The 20,130-nt window shown below is 40.8% G+C and overlaps 1 protein-coding gene across 1 annotated transcript; it reads right to left on the bottom strand.

Annotated features, from left to right (window-relative positions):
• Window positions 1-397: 397 nt before the first annotated feature.
• On the bottom strand, window positions 398-13,663 carry Srgn (serglycin). Its single transcript, XM_047554075.1, has 3 exons — window positions 13,508-13,663; window positions 5,084-5,231; window positions 398-1,415 (listed from the first exon to the last, which is right to left on the bottom strand). Exons 1-3 carry the CDS (start codon window positions 13,584-13,586, stop codon window positions 1,154-1,156), a joined length of 489 nt encoding a protein of 162 aa, XP_047410031.1. The 5' UTR covers window positions 13,587-13,663; the 3' UTR covers window positions 398-1,153.
• Window positions 13,664-20,130: the final 6,467 nt, after the last annotated feature.

Raw genomic sequence — 20,130 nt, 5'->3', positions numbered from 1 at the left:
TTTTTTCTTTAGGTTTTTAAAGATGTTATTAACCTCTGACATTCCCCTAGGATTGTTTTTGATTTATTGGCATACAGGGAGAGAGACAGCATTTCTAGAAGTTTCTAGTTCATCATCCCCATTGCCATGGCTCCTATTACACAGGTCAAGAAACCAGTGTGGGGTTGTGCTAACTACCAAGCATATGCCCTTAATGATATATTTAAGGACTGGAAAAATGACCACTGTGAACCAGACATGGATCAAGATTCCACTTAATTGAGCACCTGACCACCATTCACCCCCACGAAGAGGGAAGCCATGATTTAAAGTTTAAATTTAAGACTTCTAGAGAAACATCTGACCAACAATAACTATTTCCCCAGTTTAGAACAAGAGATCCCAGACAGCTTAACCCTTTGGTTATACTTCTGCTTTAATAGAATAACATTTGAAAAATGGGAGATATCCAGGGAAAAAAGGTAAAGCAGTATGCAATACTGAGAAGCTCAACTGTGCTTTAGTTGGGGTCTTAAGTTTTTAATCATAACAACAATCGCACTTCCCAATGAACAATGTCCTCCAGCTTTGCGACGCATCCAGCGGTCACAGTATAACACCACTCTTCACACTGTACACCATGTCAAATTCCCACTCTATAAATGCACTGTTTCATCTTTTATTTTCCCATAGGAACAGGGATAGATCTACAATTCATAAGTCAGGTGCCTGAAGATTGAGGTATAAAATGTTGCCTATCAATTTGCTTCTCAATCTGAACTTTTTAAAAACAGCTTAATTTTTCTTTAAAGTAACTTTATGCACATGGGAGTTTAGTTAATTTCATAATGTTGTTGGTTGAACAAGAGAACCCAAAAAAATGCAGGTATTTGGGTTGGGATGTAGCTCAGTGGTAAAGTAGTTGCCTCGCATGTGTGAAGCCCTGGGTTTGATACCCAGTGCCAAAAAAGAGAAAAAGAAGGTATAGGATAGAAAACAGCATTAAAGCATAATCCTTTAAGAATTTATGAGAAAAAAGGTGATAAAGCTTAAGGTTCTTTTTCAGATATTTAAAAATTTCTATAAAACTCTTTGTCCCAAGGCTGATCATTGAACCACAGTACACAAAACACTGGATACATCGCCAGGTGTCAAGGTGGGGAAACCCTCATTTTTATATAATGAAATCCTCTTCTAATCCGTCTTGACCCAAGTTGTGGTTGTCTGAGGGCTGATTCCTCTCGAAAGACCTGAAGTTGTAATAGAAAGCATCGTTTTCAGCGACTGGTTGGTATTCCTGTTCCATTTCATTTAGGAAACCATTTCCAGAGCCGCTTCCAGATCCCGATCCAGAGCCAGAACCAGACCCAGAGCCTGATCCAGAATAGTCCTCAGAAAGAGGGAAGACATCATTCAAGTTCTGGAATCTTCTCATTCTGAAATATGAAAAAAAAAAAAAAAAAGTAAAGTTTGATGTATAGGGAATATGATTATATTTTTTAAGATAAAGAAATGAATGTAGCTACCCAGTTGCTCAAATTCAAAATGAGTGTACCTCTTTCAAAGGTTCTGAACTATTTGATGCTATAAAACAAAAAACCAAGTCAAACCCTCCTATATGTTTGCCTTTGCTTATCACACCAAACTCACTGAACATATTCATTCCATGTTTACCCATTGCAGACTCAGATAAACAGTATTAACTTTCCTCATCACTAACATAGCAATCCTACATTTGTAATTTACTCTTTAAAAAAAAAAAGACCCCTTTTTTCATTTTCTCCCTAAAGAAATGACAAACAAGAAAGTTAGCTAAACAGATGACATTTTTTCCTAATTTAAAATTTCCACAAAATTTCCGTTTATAGTGATTAAACAAAACTCACTCTTGAGAAGTTCTTTGTAGCAAGTTAAGCAATACATTTACCAGCATATTCATATTCAATTTTTTTTTTTTTTTTTTTTTTTTTGGTACGGGGGATTAAACCCAGGGGTGCTTACCCACTGAGCCACAACCTCAGTCCTTTTTAATATTTTATTAGAGACAGGGTTTCATTGAGTTGCTTAGGGTCTTGCTAAGTTATTAAGGCTGACCTCGAACTTGTGATCCTCCTGCCTCAGCCTCAAGCCTCTGGGATTATAGGCATGCACCTGGAGGATCAGATTTGGTAGTTATTGACACATAGAGATGGTGTTAAAAGCCAGGTAACAGGAGGAGGTCACCTGCAGAAAGCATGTAGATTGAGAAGGGGGCCCACAATAGAGCCAGTATATTAAAAATTGAGCATAAGAGAAAACAGCCAGGGGAGACAGGAGTAAACCCATGATAAGGTGGGCATGGAAGCACAGAGAAGGAAGAATTTCAAAAGAAGATGCTGGGCACGGTGGCGCACACCTATCATCCCAGTGGCTTAGGAGGTCGAGGCAGGAAGATCGTAGGTTCAAAGCCAGCCTCAGCAACCTATCAAGGCCCTAAGCAACTCAACAAGACCATCTTCAAATAAAAAATATAAAAAATATAAAATATACTAAAGGACCGGGGTTTAGGGTTATGTGGTTCAGGGGTTATGTGCCCCCAAGTTCAATCTTTGGTAGAGAGAGAGAGAGAGAGAGAAATACCTAAACAGGACACACTAAAATATGCCTGTTTCCTGCTGGGAAGAAGATGCTAGATTCAGAGAGGTAACTGCCAAATTGGAGTTGTAGAGAAGGTGGGTGTGAGTGGGGGAGGGTTGGGCAGCAACCAACCAGGAAACTTCTCTAAATACTTAACACAGAGGGGACTGCTGATACATGTGTTCAAGGAGAAGTGAAGCCAAATAGGAGGTGATGTGGTAACTCGGGGGTTAGCAACAGCAGGAAAATACTTGCGTACTGGGTTGGAGGGATAGCAAAAGACTATATTATCTGAGCCCCAGGGAGCAGGGGCATCCAGCGGGAGCTGAAGCCACTATATGACAAACCCATGTCAGCGGTGCCACCTGAGTTCTCTTCCTGCCAATCTCCTCCATCTACCTTTTGTGACTCCTCTTGGCCAAAGTCAGCCACAAACCTGAATGCTTGGGGAAGGCAGACCACAGGGATCAGCCCTCCCTGATCCACATACAGAGCAGGACCAGGAAGGACACGGGATAGATCAGAGGGCAAGGGGCCTAGGTTAAGCACAGAAGCAGAAACCATTTTGAGGGGGGTGGGGGTGGGGGCGTGTACCAGGGATTGAACTCAGGGGCACTCAACCACTGAGCCACATCCCCAGCCCTACTTTGTATTTTATTTAAAGACAGGGTCTCGCAAGTCACTTAGTGCCTTGCTAAGTTGCTAAGGCTGCTTTGAACTCTCTCCCTGTCTCAGCCTCCTGAGCTTCTGGGATTATAGGTGTGCGTCAGGGACCTTCCTCCATGGTGACAGGAGGAAAAGCATTGTGTTGGAAGGAGAAGCAAAGTTACTGGCTTCATGAAGGGAAGATCACAGAGGTTATAGGAGAGGAAAAAATAATGTGAAGAGTGGTTTTGGAGCCAAGTGTTGTGACACGTGCCTATAGTCCCAGCTACTGGGGAGGCTGAGGCAGGAGGATTGCAAGTACAAGGCCAGCCTCAGCAACTTAGGGAAATCCTGTCTCAAAATTAAAAACAAAAACCAGGAGGCTGGAAGTAGCTCAGTTGCAGAGCGGTTGTCTGGCACATATGAGGCCCTGGGTTCCTTTCCTAGTACAAAAAAAAGAAAGAAGAGTTGTTGTAGAGAATTTGGGTTATTCTTCTAATATTTTAGTTTTAAATGAATTATTAGTGAACCCTATGACTTAAAGGGAATGGAGGATGCTATAATATGAAGTTCAGACTTCATGCTATAAACTTAAAGTGAGAACACGGGGGCAGGACGACAGAGTTGCATTTTGAGAATTGCAACCATATCATCTCTAATATGGTGAAAGCTGTTGGTGAAGATCACAAGCCTCCTGATGACAATGGCCTGAGGCATGATGGTTGACCTGGCTTTGAAAAGAGTGATTTTCTAGGTTTGAGCTTGAAGATTTCAACTTTGCTGATAACCATTTTCTTCACACATTGTTGCTCTATGCTGTATAAATTTGATGTTCATTAAAGTAAATGACTTATATAATTCAATATTTGGTTACTTTTGAGTTCCTAGTGGGGCAATTTCCAAGTTTAAGCAGGCTTTATTGACCAAGAACGGGTTTGATTTTTATGCTACATGACATGCCATTTATTTTTTTCTTCCCTAATTTTTTAATCACCAATTCCAGAATATTTCTAATCACCCTCCCCCACAAAAACCATATCCAGTAGCAATCATCCTTATTCATCACTTTCTCTAGCCCCTGGCAACCAATAATCTCTTTCTGTCCCTAGAGTTATGTTATGGTGGACATTTCAGATAAATGGTATCATATAATATATGGCTTTCTGTGCTTGGTTCTTTCTTCTGTTTAATGTTTTCAAGGTTCATCTATGTTGTAGAATATATCAGTATTTCCTTTTTTTGGGGGGGTACTGGGGATTGAACCCAGAGGCACTCAACCACTGAGACACATCCCCAGCCCTTTTTTATATTTTGCTGAGTTGCTTAGGACTTCACTAAGTTCCTGAGGCTGGTTTTGAACTCTTGATCCTCCTGCCTCAGCCTCCCAAGCTACTGGGATTACAGGCGTGCACCACCACACCCGGCCATATATCAGTATTTCATTCTCATGGCTAAATAATATCCTATTGTCCCAACATACCACATTTTGTTAGAATACCTGATGGACTCAATTGAATTCTAATATATAATATACTCTACTTACATAAATAAAACAACCTTCAGTCATTTTTAGTTTCTGTTGGTGAAAGCACTCAATGCTTGTCTGTAACCCACAACAAATTCTGCAAAAACATAGACAAAATGCCTATACTTGTTCATCTTATACGCCAGCATATGTGGTACAGTTCTACCAAGGAATGCACAGTAAAATCTAAACTGCACAGTAAAATCCAAATGACCAAAGCAGAAGCTTGAAGCTTGGTGGGGAGGTCCTTCCATCCCACGTCAAGATTTCAACAGACATTGTGAAACTATAACTTCTTTAAAAACAAAGTCCACTTACGAAAAAGGGTCAGTCCTTGTAGGCGGGATCCTGTTAGATTCACCTGGAGCGAGGCTGAGCAGAGGTCCCTTTTCGTCGATGCAGTTTGCAGAGTTACTGTCGGGACTGCAGCGTACCCACTGGTACCTGGCTCTCCGCATAGGATAACCTGCCCGAACAAAGAACCCCGTGGGAAATAAGTATCGCTTCCACAGCGTTGAATTGCTCTGATTTTAATTAAATGGATTAAAACCAGAAGTTTTTAAATTAAATGGATTCTAAATTTGGTAGAAGGTGAAGCACAAACAGGTTTTATGCCCATGAATAAGACAACAGCACTCACTATGCACCTGCCTTTTATAAACCAACAACATTTACAGCATTCCTATAAAGTAGCAGAGTTTAATATTCATGCCAGCTCTGCTACTGGCTAGTTATGAAACCTAAACTTCCTGGAACTCCTACTGTAAAATGAAAGTATCATAAACTTGTCACAAAAATTAGATTTAAAAACTCATGTAAAGGCTTTAACATAGTGCGAGGCACGTAGTAAACATGGATAACACTGTTATTATTATTATTTGTTTGTAGGTTTTACTGGGAATTGAATTCACTAAGCCACATCCCTATCCTTTTTATTTGTTATGTGAGACAGGTTGCTTAGGGCCTCACCAAGTAGCCCAGGTTGGTCTCGAACTTGGCAATCCCCCTGCCTCAGCCTTCCAAGTCACTGGGATTACAGGTGTGTGCTATCACTCCTGGGATTATTATTATTTTTGTTCTACTTTCTCCACTTTTCTCAATGGAAAATTGAGGCCACAAAGATGCTAAGTAGAGGATTCAGGATTCCAACTTGTACCTGATCCCAAAGTCAGCCTCTTTTTAGAGAGATGAGACAAATCTAGCTCAGAAAGGTTAAGAAGTGCATTAGAAGTATCCAAGCCATCACAGAGTCCTGGGTCTTGTGTTTAGGGACATATTGCATTCTTAGGAATGAAAAGTAGATCAAAGTTTTTTCTCTTCAGAGATTTCACAAGAACAAAACTCACCTATTTTACAAGGGGAGGGGTGTACTGGGGATTGAAATCAGGAACACTTGACCACTGAGCCCCATCCCCAGCCCTTCTTTGTATTTTATTTAGAGACAGGGTCTTGTTGAGTTGCTTAGGGCCTCAATAGGTTACTGAGGCTGGCTTTGAGAGTTCCTCCTCCCTTGGCCTCCCAAGTTGCTGGGATTACAGGCGTGCACCACCAAACGCAGCTAAGACTCAACTATTCACAGAGGAACAGAGAGGTTGGAATGGTTAAGTATCACTGCTTCTTTTGAATTTAATTTCAATAGAAAAGTCTTCAAATTTGGTATTCTAAGGCTATATGAGACCCTTTATTAGTTCATGAAATACTTTCTTCATGACTCAGTTTAGCAAGGACAGAAACTTGGTGGTGAGAAATACTGCACCACCCTTCAAATAGTTCATGTCCTCCCCCCAAGCACATATTTTATTCAAACAAGTGCTTCAAGCACTAGTAACCACCTAGCAAGAAGAAGCTTGTCTGCAATTCCTGCCAAGCAGAGAAGCCCAGCACAAAACAATATAAACCCTTGGAAAAATGACAAGGTACCCTTTCGAGAGAAGATATTAACCAAACAGTTAAAAAGTAGTTGTTGCCAGATGCCCAGGTGCCCATAATCCCAGCAACTCAGGAGGCTGAAGCAAGAGGATCGTAAGTTCAAAACCACCCTTGGCAATTTAGCAAGACCCACAGCAACTTAGTGAGACACCGTCTCAAAATAAAAATAAGAAGGGCTGTGGATGTGGCTCAGTAAACCCAGGTAAAGCACCCCTGGGTTCAATTCCCAGTACCAAAATAAATAAGTGAGCAAATAAATAAATAAAAATGTGTGAAAATATGTTGGGGGAAATGGGAGAAATTGCACAAAAATGACTGGTGGTAGAGTCTTTGGTGATTTTTTTCCCTAACTTGCCATAACAGACAACATTACTCTAAAATATAAACATTTAAAAGACTGATTTGGAAAGAAAATAAATATTCCACTTTTAGCCAGCCAGTTTGTCCCTTTCTCTTTTTTAGGTTTGCTATTCTATCAGTCTTCCCTACGGTTCCTGAGTAAAGCTTACAGCGTCTCGTGTGGGAACTAGTTATCCAAAGTGTTCTGGGAACGAGGCAGGCAAGATGGCATCACAAGATCTGCCCATTACCAGCTGTGTGACTTTGGCTGACTTAACCTCTCCATACTTCGACTTCCTCATCTGTAAAATGGGCACCATCGTGGATGTAAACATTAGGTTCTTAGAATGATACCTAGCACCATGGCAGAGCCCTTCGAATGCTAGTTTCTCTGATGAAAATGAAAACAAACTACCTCCAATAGTAGAAAACGTGTAGAGACACCAGAATTTAAAAATCTTAGTTGTCATTCTGCTATTTAGTACCTTTCTGATTCTCAAATTATCATCTTTCAAACAGATATTGGGGAAAATGGGAAAAATTACACAAAAATATGAGAAATACTACAGTAAAGAATTCCCAGTTAATTGGGCATGGTGGTACACACCTGTAATCCCAGCTACTCAGGAGGCTGAGGCAGGAGGATCGCAAGTTAAGGCCAGCCTCAGCAATTTAGCAAGATACTGACTCAAAATAAAAACAAAGGGGGCTGCAGATGTTGCTCCAGGGTAAAGCATCCCTGAATTCAATCCTCAATACCAAAAATAAATGAAAAAATAAAAATACGAGTTCCTGTTTAGGTGCAATAAAAGTATGTGAAGCATCTAGCACAAAATTTTACACATGGTAGATATCAACTACATTTTATCTCCTTTTCCGATTCTTTCCTGAGGCAGTAATAATTTGGTATCTAATTACTGCTTAGGAAACTCTGTTGGTAAAACGAAAATCCAACATCTCCTCCAGCAGAGGGCGATGTCTTCACACCTATGGGATCCAGACAGCGCTGTCCAATAGAAACATGAAATCAACTAAAGCGGTGTGAGATGTGTTAGCAGGCATATTTCAAAAAATAAAAAGAAGCAGGTAAAATTAATTTTAATAGTCTTTTTAACTCGCTATTCTAGGATATCACTTAACACATAATCAATATAAAAGTTTGTGGGGTTTTCTTTTTTTTTTTCATTACTGGAGGCTGAACCCAAGGCCTCGAATATGCTAAGCCAGTGCTGAACCACCAAGCTATACCGGAGGACAAGACAATAGTTATTAATGGGGAATTTTATATTCTTATTTTTCAAACTAAGTCTTCAAATTAAAATATATTTCACATTCACAGCATGTGTCAATTTGGAGTTTCATATTTCAAGAGTTTGGTAGTCACAGGTGGCTCCTGGTTACAGTATTGGACAAATTAGTCTAGACAGTTGCCTCTACATGTAGCTGATGCACTGAATATAAAGGTGAGAAAATGTTTTATTGGATGGGAAATTTAACAGAAAAATTGAAAAATTAAATAATGCTATTTGTTTGTTTGTTTATTTATTTTTCTAGTGCTAGGGATCAAACCCCAGGCCTTTTGCATGTGAGGCAAGCACTCTACTCCTGGGCTACACCCCCAGCCCTAAATGAATGCTTTATGAGGGGGCACCCCAGTGAAAGACTGCATCTTTTCACTAGTAGGACAACTACAAGTTTGACAAATTAACAACATATATTCCCAAAATACAAAACTACCCCCCAAGTTCAGAATCTCAGTTTTTAAAATTTATAAAGAGGAGTTTCTTTTGGGAGGGTTAGAAGATGTTTGTATTTTTTGTTTTTGTTGTTTGCTTGTTTTTTTGGTATCAGGGATTGAACCCCCAGGGGTGCTTAACCACTGAGCCCCATCCCCAGCCCTTTTTTATATTTGTTTTAGAGACAGGGTCTCGCTGAGTTGCTTAGGGCCTCGCTAAGTTGCTGAGGTTGGCTTTGAACTCGCGATCCTCCTGCCTCCTGGGATTACAGGCGTGTGCCACCATGCCCAGCTTAGAAGATGTTCTAAAAGCAACTATGATGATGGTTGCACAATTCTGTGAATGTACTAAAAACAACTGAATTATATCTTACTTTTTTCCCCCCAGTACTGGGGATTGGACACAGGGCTTCTGTATGCTGGGCAAGTGTTCTACCTCTGAGACACGAACCCCAGGTCAAACCATATACTCCAAAATGTGAACTGTATGGTATGTGAACTCCCTCTTAATAAAGCTGTTAAAAATCAGAGATAGAAATCCTCCCACTCCAAAAGTCTATTGAATTTGTTGAAGATATTTTAAAATAATGAACATAGTTTCAGACACAAAATTCCTGACATAGCTATCTACAGGTGCTGGCAGGATGTGAAAATTCAAGGTTCTAACTCCTGAAGTTGTGAGAGTATCTTGACTTTCTTATGTTTGAGGTAAACGTCTTATGATTATCATAATTTTAAAAATAAAAGGGAATGCCCTCATGGTCAGAAACATCTTCATAAAAGGCCCCAATGACAGAGGATCTGCTGGGTCACTGTGTAATGGATTCCAGGAGAAAGGATGATTTTTATTAAGAATCCCTTCCAGGGCTGGGGAGATAGCTCAGCTGGTAGAGTGCTTGCCTTGCAAGCACAAGGCCCTGAGTTCAATCCCCAGCACCCAAAAAAAAAAAAAAAAAAAAAGAAGAATCCCTTCCAACTGGGCAAGGTGGGGCACATCTCTAATCCCAGCAACTCAGGAGGCTGAGGAAGGAGGATTGCAAGTTTGAGGCCAGCCTCAGCAACTTAATGAGATCTGTCTCAAAATAAAAAATAAAAAGGGAAAAGGGCCAGGGGTGTAACTCAGTGGTAAAGTGTCCCTGGGTTCAATCCCCAGTGCCCCAAAAAGAAAAAAATCCCTTCCCTCACCACCCTCTACTTCCCCTGTACCCACACACATATTTTCACCGGTTCTGTTTTATCAACACACTTTCTATGAGTAAATGTTACCAAACAACTTTCTCCACTAGATCTTTGTATTTCTTTTATGTAATGCTACCATTTTTTTCCCTAACATAATCACAATTTACTAACTTCTTATTCTTAATGGAAACTTATTGCAGGTGTGTAACAGAAGTTTAAGCAGAAACTGTCATAGAGAGAAAAAAAGACCATTTGATTCATTCAAAATGGGAGTGTTTAAGCAACTGTCATTATCTAAGTGGAAGTTACTTCCTACTGGTGTACCAATTCCACAAGCTGGATAAGCTTCTCCGACTCTTGCATGGTTTTTCAAGTTATAAAAAGCTCCAAGTTTAGTTTCAATTTCTCCCTCAAGTCAGTAGTAAATATAGCCAGGCTATAGTCAGAGGAAGGGCTTTGGTGTTGTTTTTTTGTTTTTGTTTTTGTTTTGTTTTGGTACCAGGGATTGAACCCAGGGACACAGAACCACTGAGCCACATTCACAGCTCTTTTTTATTTAGAGGCAGGTTTTCACTAAGTTGCTTAGGATCTCACTAAATGGCTGAGGCTGGCTTTGAACTTTTGATCCTCCTGCCTCAGCCTCCCAAGTTGCCAGGATGATAGGCATGTGCCATTGCGCCCTGAGATGTTTTTGTTTTAAATTTTAAAAAACCTCTTAGCCACAACTTGTAGTAGAAAGTCAAGGCTGGACTTGACGTTGGATGACTAGTTTTGCCATGAGTTAGTTGTAATGGGCCTTGGGCAAAACCCATGCATAGTTTGCAAAAGGCTCATATAAAGAGCAAAAGAGATGATGAATTTTAGATCCAGTTTTTCCCTCTATCAATTGGTGCTATTTCCTCCTCCTAGCGAATGCGATCATTACCAGAGAATCGGTGTGAATTCCCTTTACAAACAGCTGCCCGTGTGGGTGGGATCAGTGCTGTGATCTAGGAGACAATATGGTGTGAGCACACGGGCTGGCCCTGGCCCCTTGGTCACACCTGCTCATGGATTTTCCATTTTCTCTATTTATGGGCATCTTTGAAAAGAAAGGGATAACACACTGCTGGAATTCAGACCTCATCAATAATGCCCTGGAGCCTCCAGGACATAGACACCCATCTGCTCTCTCCATCCTCTGTCACACGTCACTGCCCTTTCATTTCTTTCCACTCAGCAGACAGTTTTACATCACTTGTATATTTGGGTGTTGAGAAATAATCATGCTGTAGCTGAATGATATCCCTTGCAAAATTCACATGTTGAAGTCCTAACCTCATAATGTGACATGATTTGGAAAGAGGGTCATTGCAGATGCGGTTCAGATGAAGTCATTAGGGTGTCCCTAATCTGACATGACAGGTGTCCTTATCAGAATAGAATAATAGAACACAGATCAAGAGAGGCCACTTGAGGACCAAGGAAAAAGGCATCAGAAGGAAACCAACCTGGCAACACCTTGATCTTGGATGTTAGACTCCAGAAGAGAGAGGAAATGAATTTCTGTTGTTTAAGCCACCTGGTCTGTGGTACTTTGTTTATGGTGGGCCAAGCAAACTAATGCAGGAACCTAAGAGGGCTTGAATGTGCTCAACAAAACACACCAAAAGCCTTGTTAATCTGAAACCAATAAGTTCAGTAAAGTGTTTTTTTATTTTGGTGGGGTTTTTGTTGTTGTTGTTGTTGTTGGTACCAGGGATTGAGCCCAGGGACCCTTAACTACCGAACCACATCCCCAGTCCTTTTTATATTTTTAAATTTTGAGACAGGGTGTCACTAAATTGCTTAGGTTCTCACTAAATTGTTGAGGCTGGCCTTGAACTTGCGATCCTCCTGCCTCAGCCTCCCAACACTGGGATTACAGGCATGTGCCATCACGCAGGGCTTGGTAACTTTTTTTTTTTTAAAGGTGGGAGAGAATGTTATCCCATTGTATCTGGCATCGCGTGGGACTGAGATGGAGTCCTGGCTCTGCCCCTCAGCCTCTTACTGCATCACTAACGCAGGCAAGGCATCTCTTTTCCCCTCATGTTCAATGTGAGCACTAGTCCTTGAGCCCAAGCCCAAGTTCCCTTTGGAAACACCCTAGTTTTTCAGTTCATTCATTTGTCTCCTTCTTGGTTTCCTTTTCCACCAAAGAGTGAAATCTACATAAATGTTAGTACCTTCAATACTTTCATGATGGTTTCTTTCTTCTGAATACATATAAAAGGAAAGGTTTTATTTTTCATTCTGGACTTACCTATTGAGTCAGTGCAAAAATGTGACATTTCTGGGAAATTTTGAAAATATAAAAACTTAGATGACTCTGGTAGGAATATACCCAGCACCAACTGGTCACTCACGTCTGTGCCACAAATATGTGCTTCGCTACTTTTAACCTTGTCAAAGCACATGGTTATTAGGGAATTATTACATCAGGCTGTAGATTCTCCCCAAAGGATCCAAGAAAAGCTCATTCTGTACATTTACACTTTAAAAATAAGTAGATTAATGGAAATGTTTCAGTAACATTACTTGCTGTTTTTCCTCCAATGCATAACTAGATGATTTTACGAATTTCCAATATATGAGGAATTTCTCTGAGATCATCTGTAAGATTTCATTTCCACAGGAAGTAAGAACATGACAGTTAGAAGTCACTTCGAAGAAGCAAATCCAGGACATGTGTGTCACTGTGACTCAACATTTCCTTTACCATTTGAGGGAACTTAATGTTTTTCTACTATAAGTTCTGCCTTCTACTTATTAGGCTGGGGTCTTCTGCCTTATTTAGACAAGATTCCTTATTTACCGAAGGAAAAGAAATTGCATTTTTCTTATAAACTGAGCATTTTCATTTTCTTAGTCATTAAAGATTTCAAGTTGTTTCGGTCCAACAAAACAACCTAAATCATAGACCAAGCTAAGAAGATATTTTCAAATGTGATGTTTATCTGAGTAAGAGCACAAATCCTAACATTCTTTGGGCTTTCCTTAAAATCTGAGATTTGCATTAACTATGTCTAACCATAATTGAATTTACAATGACAACTGAAATAGAAAAAGAAAAAAATACACTTCCAAATTCACCCTAATTAAAAAATAGCATCTCCCAGTGTCGAAATAATGACACCTCCACAATGCTTTCAAACTTGGAGTTGGTATAGATATCCAGGAATAGGTAGAAATTCCAGAACATTCCAAGGTGCCATCTCCATGGAGCAGGCACATGGGTCCTTTTCCTAATTCCTTTCCTGGCTTCAAAAATTAATAAATTGCACATTTTCATCCAAAAATAAACAACACATCTCAATCACTGTAAGAATTGACATGGCTGCACCTGCCTCAGAGTTTAATTTTTCTTGGTACCAGATGCAACTGAACCCACACAAAGGAGTTTGGCCACATTCATTAAATCCTTCATCTTTGCTCCTTTCCTACAATATGATAGTCTGCCTGTACCTTGTATTAAAATAGTTACAATAATTTGCGGCCTCGGGGGCTTACAGAAAATGTTACAGTTTCCTGAGTCTTACCTTGGACTGGAGATTCCAAAACCAGGATGAGAGTGAGAGCCAGGACCAGGCTACTACACTTGAGAACCTTCTGCATCATGACCAGCTCACTCCAGCACGCCAGCCCACAATTAGGAAATGCAGCAGGGTGCTCTCTGTCCCTTTTAGAAAAGGTTCCAAAACCTCAAACCCTGCCCAGAACACACGTCACAGTTTCCTGAACAAATAGAAAAAGATCCACATCAAAACCCAGAAAGAAAGAAAAGGAAAGCAGCAAAAATAACTATTCATACCCATTATGAAACTGCACTGGACTCTCCCCAGGCCTGCTTTTTCTAAAGTACTGTTGTTTGCCATTTGCCTATTAGAAAAAAAAAAATTTTTTTTTTTCTTTTTTCCATCAAAACAGCAGAATCAACATTCAGGACAGTTTGTTTTTCCTTTCTTCAGGTGACAATCTCAACACAGGTTGGTGACTGTAAGAGCGTACCACACCACTAATGAGAACAGAGGGCCAGGTGTCACCTTCTCATCTCTAAGCACCTTCCACACAAAAGTTCTCGATTTTCTTTTCATCAAGGAGCAGCCTAACTCATGAACCAAGCTCGAGAAGTGGAACTTCCACACTGAGTCTTCGTCCACCAGAATGAGTCGTCTCATTTCAGATAAACAGTCTCTTCTTCACTCAGTTTTTGCATTGGCTTCCCTTCTGCCCCAAAAGTATGGAGAGGATTTTTGATTTAAAAAAAAAAAAACAAAACCAACTTAGTTAAACAAACAAATTATCTTGCATTCCTCTGCTCCTTTATACCAACTATTATGATTTGGTTCCACGCATACTTTTATCTTTTCTCCAAGTAAAAATCATCAACTTGCCTTTGGGTCACCTGGCCTTGAATAACCAGAAATCAGGAACAAGGGGTGGTTTTCCTCCCATGGGGGCTGTAAGTAAAAACATGTAAGCCACTGCTCCCACCCCTGCCCTGGGCACAGAGGAGCAGCCTTTTTCCCTGGTCCTGGGGATGCTGTGCAGAGTTCTGGAAGACTGAGCCTCCTTATTACAGCCACAGTGATTTCTGACATATTGTCTCCCTGGGAGCATGTGCCCTGTCCCTAACACTCCCCAGACACTTTAGAGCACATGTTCCACTTTCCATTTCATGTTCACCCTTGCCTGTCCTTTGACAGAGGGAGGAGTTTCCCTTCCCTTGTTTTGAGTTTCCTGCTGATTCCTTCCCATTTCCTGCTAAGGACTGGGCCTTGGAATCTAATCTCTGAATAGCTGGGGTTCACGAACAAAAGCCTGCCCGTCATACTCCCTCAGAAGCCCCTCAGAATCAGCCAGAAGTGGGTCCTGCGCCCGGACTCCTCTTTGGAATGCAGGAATCAGCCCCCAAACTCACAAACCCAGCAAGTTCTTCACCAGGGAATACTGGTTTCAGCCTGAAATTTTAGTCCTCCTCTTTGCTCCCTTTTCATCCTAATCCCCAATTTAAAAACCCTGGCACCAAAACAATAGTTCTGTCAATAGCTTCAATAAGTTTTCTGCAGAGTCTCAGAGTGGTATTAGAATTTGTGCCTGAAAATGGTAATTTGGGGGCTTTTTCTCATTTGGATACTCACTTTTCCCTTTCTGGGCCATGGTGATTTTAAAAAAGCCATTTGCAATGTTCATAAGCATTTGTTCTTCTGGTACATGGCAACCAACAGTTCCTTTCTCCAACAAGCCTTCCTCCAGCCTCATCTCCCTAGTCCTCTTTTCAGGCTATAGACAGGACCATGAGAAATACTCAGGTCCCCATCCACCAGCTGAGCGACGCTGGTCACTTACTCTTTCTCTTTGTGTCTCTATGGTTTGTTCTTCCCCCTCCCCCTGCTCCCAGGACTGGAGACTGAAATCAGGGGCACTCTACCACGGACATGTGGCTCCAGCCTTTTTTTTTTTTTTTTTTTTTTTTTGGTACCAGGGATTGAACCCAAAGGCGCCTAACCACTGAGTCACATCCCCAGTCCTTCTTTTTTATGTTTTATTTAGAGACAGAGGAGTCTCGCTGAGTTGCTTAGGGCCTCGCTAAATTGCTGAGGCTGGCTTTGAACTTGCGATCCTCCTGCCTCAGCCTCCCAAGCCGCTGGGATTCTAGGCGTGTGCCACTGCACCTGGCCCTTTTTTATTTGTATTTTTTTTAAGTTTGAGACAAGGTCTAGCTAAATTGCCCAGGTTGGCCTTGAACTTAGGAGTCCTCCTGCCTCAGCCGGCTGAGTAGAATCATTTGAGTTCTGGGGACAGTGTGGGCAACCAATCAGAGGACAACCATCAGAGCACGTGGTTCACACTGTGGGGGTGGGGGTTGCGCTAACAGTGCTTCTGTGGGTCATTCTGGGCCGGGCGGGGGCATCTTCTTGTCTGAAACTTCGTCCATTAACTAAGGAGGACCTGTGCCTTTTCCTAAACCTTAACTTCTACATTAAGCATGTTTATTTAAAAAGGCAAAAGGTACTCCAAACTTAATCCTTTTTTGGTACTGGGTATTGAACCCAAGGGCACTCTACCACTGAGCTATATCCTCAGCCCTTTTTTATTTTGAGACAGAGTTTCACTCAGTTGCTGAGACTGGCCTCAAACTTGTGAGCTTCCTGTCTCAGCCTCCTGAGTCACTGAGATTATATACATGCAATGTTGAGCCTGGCTCAGGCCATTTTTTTCGATTGGGACTGGGGGCTACTGTGGACTGAACCCAGGGCCTCTGACATGCCAGGCAATTGCTCTGCCACTGAGCTACATCCCCAGTCCTTGATTTTGTTATTGTTTTATTTTGAGACATGGTCTTTCTCAATTGCCTAGCCTGGCCTCAAACTTGAGATCCTCCTGCCTCAGCATCTTAAGTAGCTGGGATTACAGGTGTGTGCCACTATGCCCAGCATTTACCAGGCAATCTTACTTTATTTCACAGGTGGTTGAGTTCCATATAAAATAGGTGGCCTTATTCCTCAACAAGCACCCTGTGCTGTGGTTCGAATGTGTCCCCCAAAAGTTCATGTGTTGGAAACTTTGCTCTCTGAAGTCATAGTCAAAGTATGTACAGATGGGCTCTTTGGGAAATTAATTAGGATTAAATAACATTGTGAGTGTGAGGTACCAACATGGCATTGGTGATTTGATCAGAAGAGGAAGAGAGATCCAAGCCAGCATGCTTGCTCTGTCTCACCACGTGCTGCCCGCTCCCATGTTGTGATGCAGCACAAGGCCCTCACAGATGCCGAGCAGATGCCAGTTCCATTTCTCAACTTTCCAACCTCCAGAACTATAAGAAATAAACTTATTTTCCTATACCCAATCTTAGGATGTCAATTACAGCAGCAGAATACAAACTAAGACATCCTGAACATGACAAATTAATTCTTGATTATCTAAGAAAATAACTCTCAAAAGCAAAATAAGCCTTACTTTTTACTATATTCATTTCAGGGTGGTCTTACGAGGGGAAGCTGAGCCAGGCATGGTGGCTCATATCTGCATTTCCAGTGACTTGAAAGACTGAAGCAAGAGGATCACAAGTCCAAAGCTAGTCTCAGCAACCTGGTGAGACCCCGTCTCAAAATAAAAGAGAAAAAGAACTAGGGATATAGCTTAGTGGTAGAGCCCTGCTGGGTTCAATCTCCAGTATCATAAAAATATAAATAAATAAATAAATAAATAAATAAATAAATAAAGATCATATTATAAAAAGGTATTCTTATTTAGAGTCCACATAAATATGAAAACATCTCCTGATTAGCAGGGCATTAGGGAAAATAAAGAAGACATCATCTTTTAAAAAGTGACTCATCTATTAATGGATCTCAGGCACCTTGAAGTTTCCCATTCTTTCGATTCTCCCCTCTTTCCCATCCCCTCTCCCTGAGTGTATCGGGAGGCCACAGCCAAGACAGAAAAGTGTCTTCATGCCTCTTGTCCCAAAGGGACAGCTCCCATGGTGTCCACGGCCTCCTCACCAAGTAACAGTTAATAGGCACCATAGAGGGGTCCCCTGGGAGAGGACACATGCTCAAGGGCATCCCCTGCTCGGCCATGTAGCTCCTTGAAAACTGCTATTTAAAATAAAAATTTTTTAAGTCAAAAAAATAAATAAATAAAGGCATAGCTGGGTACAGTGGCACATGCCTGTAACACCAGTGGTTTGGGAGGCTGAGGCAGAAAGATCACAAGTTCAAAGCCAGCCTCAGCAACCTAGCAAGACCCGCAGCAACCTAGTGAAGAATTGTATCTAAATAAAAAATGAAAAAAGGGGGCTGGGGAGATAGCTCAGCTGGTAGAGTGCTTGCCTCACAAGCACAAGGTCCTGAGTTCGATCCCCAGTACCGGGGGGAAAAAAAAAAAAAAGGGCTGAGGATGTGGCTCAGTGGTTAAAGTTCACTGAGATCAATTCTTGGTACAAGAAAAGAGAGGAAGAACAAAAGAGAGAGAGAGAGAGAGGAAGAAAAGTGTTTTTAAAAAAAACTTGAGTCTACTAGAATATGAAATCACAATTCCAAAATCATAGGGATTTGAAGCTAAACGTTAGAATGAGTCAATTGCTGAATATTAATGATGTAAAAAAACTGGAAACAGAGCAATATACAACTTCTCTTGGGAACATTTTCACAGGGGTCAAATATATTGGAAACAAATCTCTAAGAGGAAGTTTCAGACCTAAGAGAACAGGAGTGAATGTGGAGTGAGGGAAAACCAGGTCATTAGAAAAGAAACCAAGAAAAGTGGTCTTTATTTGGCTTCTTAAACCTTACCTTTTTCCTGGGACACACCACCAGTGCTATTCTACAATAATTTTTATATAACTAGTTAATTATCTTCTTTTAATCAAAAAATTAGTAAGGGCAACTAGGAAATTGCAAGGAGAAACTTAAAGAAAGAATCAATTCCTTATCACTTTGTCGCGGCTGTTGGGCAACCATGTCCTGCCTTTGGCAATTCAAAGTAGCACACATTACTCCCTTTATCTCCCTTTGTGGCTTTTTTTTTTTTTTTTTTTTTTTTTTTGCACTCTACCAACTGAGCTATCTCCCCAGCCCTGTGGCTTTTATTTTATAACCTGCCTGTGATACTATGTGGCCCATTGATGCCCCCAGAACTAACTTGGTTTTTGCAACCCAGGGGACTGAGCAAATCCTATAGCTCATCCATCAATTCTACCACCTCAATACTGTAATCTACCTTTGGAGCAAAATAATCTGTCCCAAATTCCCAAACTAATGGACAACGTTTCCTAGGCTACTTCCTTCCCACCATTATATTTGAGATTATCACTCACTAGGGAAGAGCGAAGTTCTTGCCCTTTCATTTGTAACCACAGACCATCCACACAGGTCTTCAACGGCCTCTTCATTTCCATCTCCAGATCTCCAGGGAGCGATCACGTTGACCAATTAAGTTACTACATATTTGTTGGTTCTTTTTCTTTTTTCTTCTTCCTTTTCCTTTCTTTTCTTTCTTTCTTTTTTTTTTTTTTTTTTTTTTTTTTTTTGGTACTGGAGATTAAACCCAGGGCATTTAACCGCTGAGCCACATCCCCAGATCTTTTTTTTATTTTGAGACACGGTCTTGCTAAGTTGCTTAGGGCCTTGATAAGTAGCTGAGGCTGGTTTTGAACTTGCAATCCTCCTGCCTCGGCCTCCCAAACCACTGGGATTACAAGTATGAGCCACTGCACTGGGTTGTTGGTTCTTATTTTTTGTCAAACTGTAGGCACTTTTTTTGAGGAAGGACTTGGTCAAAACATGAATAATGAATAGAATCACTTAGGGAAATGCTATTTTGAAGCTTCATGGCATTGAGATGCTAAAAGTTTTTCTCCTGGTAAATTTTAATTTTAATACTCCCCCACACACACACACATGCACACACACACACACACAAAATGAGAAAACAGAAACTACTCTCTATCCAAAACCATAGTGTCTACTGCTGGAATCAATTGCTTCTCTTCTGACTTTAATGAAATGCTCTACACTTGGAAAACTTTCATTGGACCATGTTTCCAAATAGACTAAACCTCTACGTTATCTTAGCATGCTCCTGCACACCCCACCAGCACAATGAATGAATGAATAAATGAATACATTGTGTACTGAATACTTCCTTTTTCCATGTGCCAGTCTTGGCTTCACACCAAGATCATACAAAGGATGTAGTTTTGACTGTTACAGAATATGATGGGCTCACATAACTGTTGATGACCAAAAAGTTAGCAGTGGTTATTTTTCTAAACACAAGGATGACAAATGTTTCTTCCTCATCCTTTCTAAACCATTCCAAACTTTGTAGAACAAAACTATGTATCATATTAGTAATCAGGAAAATAACACTCGGCACAAATATTTTGATGGTTGACAAAAAAAAATAACTTTTAAAAAATCTGTTAATAATAAATTTGGGATAACCTCCTGTAGGGCACAATGAGACTAAAGAAGTTGGGTCAGTGATCAGCACCCAAGGACCAGCTGATCAAAGGTATTTCCCTTGGGGCTAGAGATGTAGGTAGTGGTAGAGCACAATGCCCTAGGTTCCAATCCCCAGCACCAAAAAAAGAGTACTTCCCTCAAAACAATGTAGCTGGAATACTGTAGATTGAAAAACAAAACAAAAA

The sequence above is a fragment of the Sciurus carolinensis genome, chromosome 5 (assembly GCF_902686445.1).
Source record: "Sciurus carolinensis chromosome 5, mSciCar1.2, whole genome shotgun sequence".
NCBI lineage: Eukaryota > Metazoa > Chordata > Mammalia > Rodentia > Sciuridae > Sciurus > Sciurus carolinensis.
Note: the sequence above shows the minus strand (reverse complement) of the source record. Positions and strands in the feature narration are given on the sequence as shown.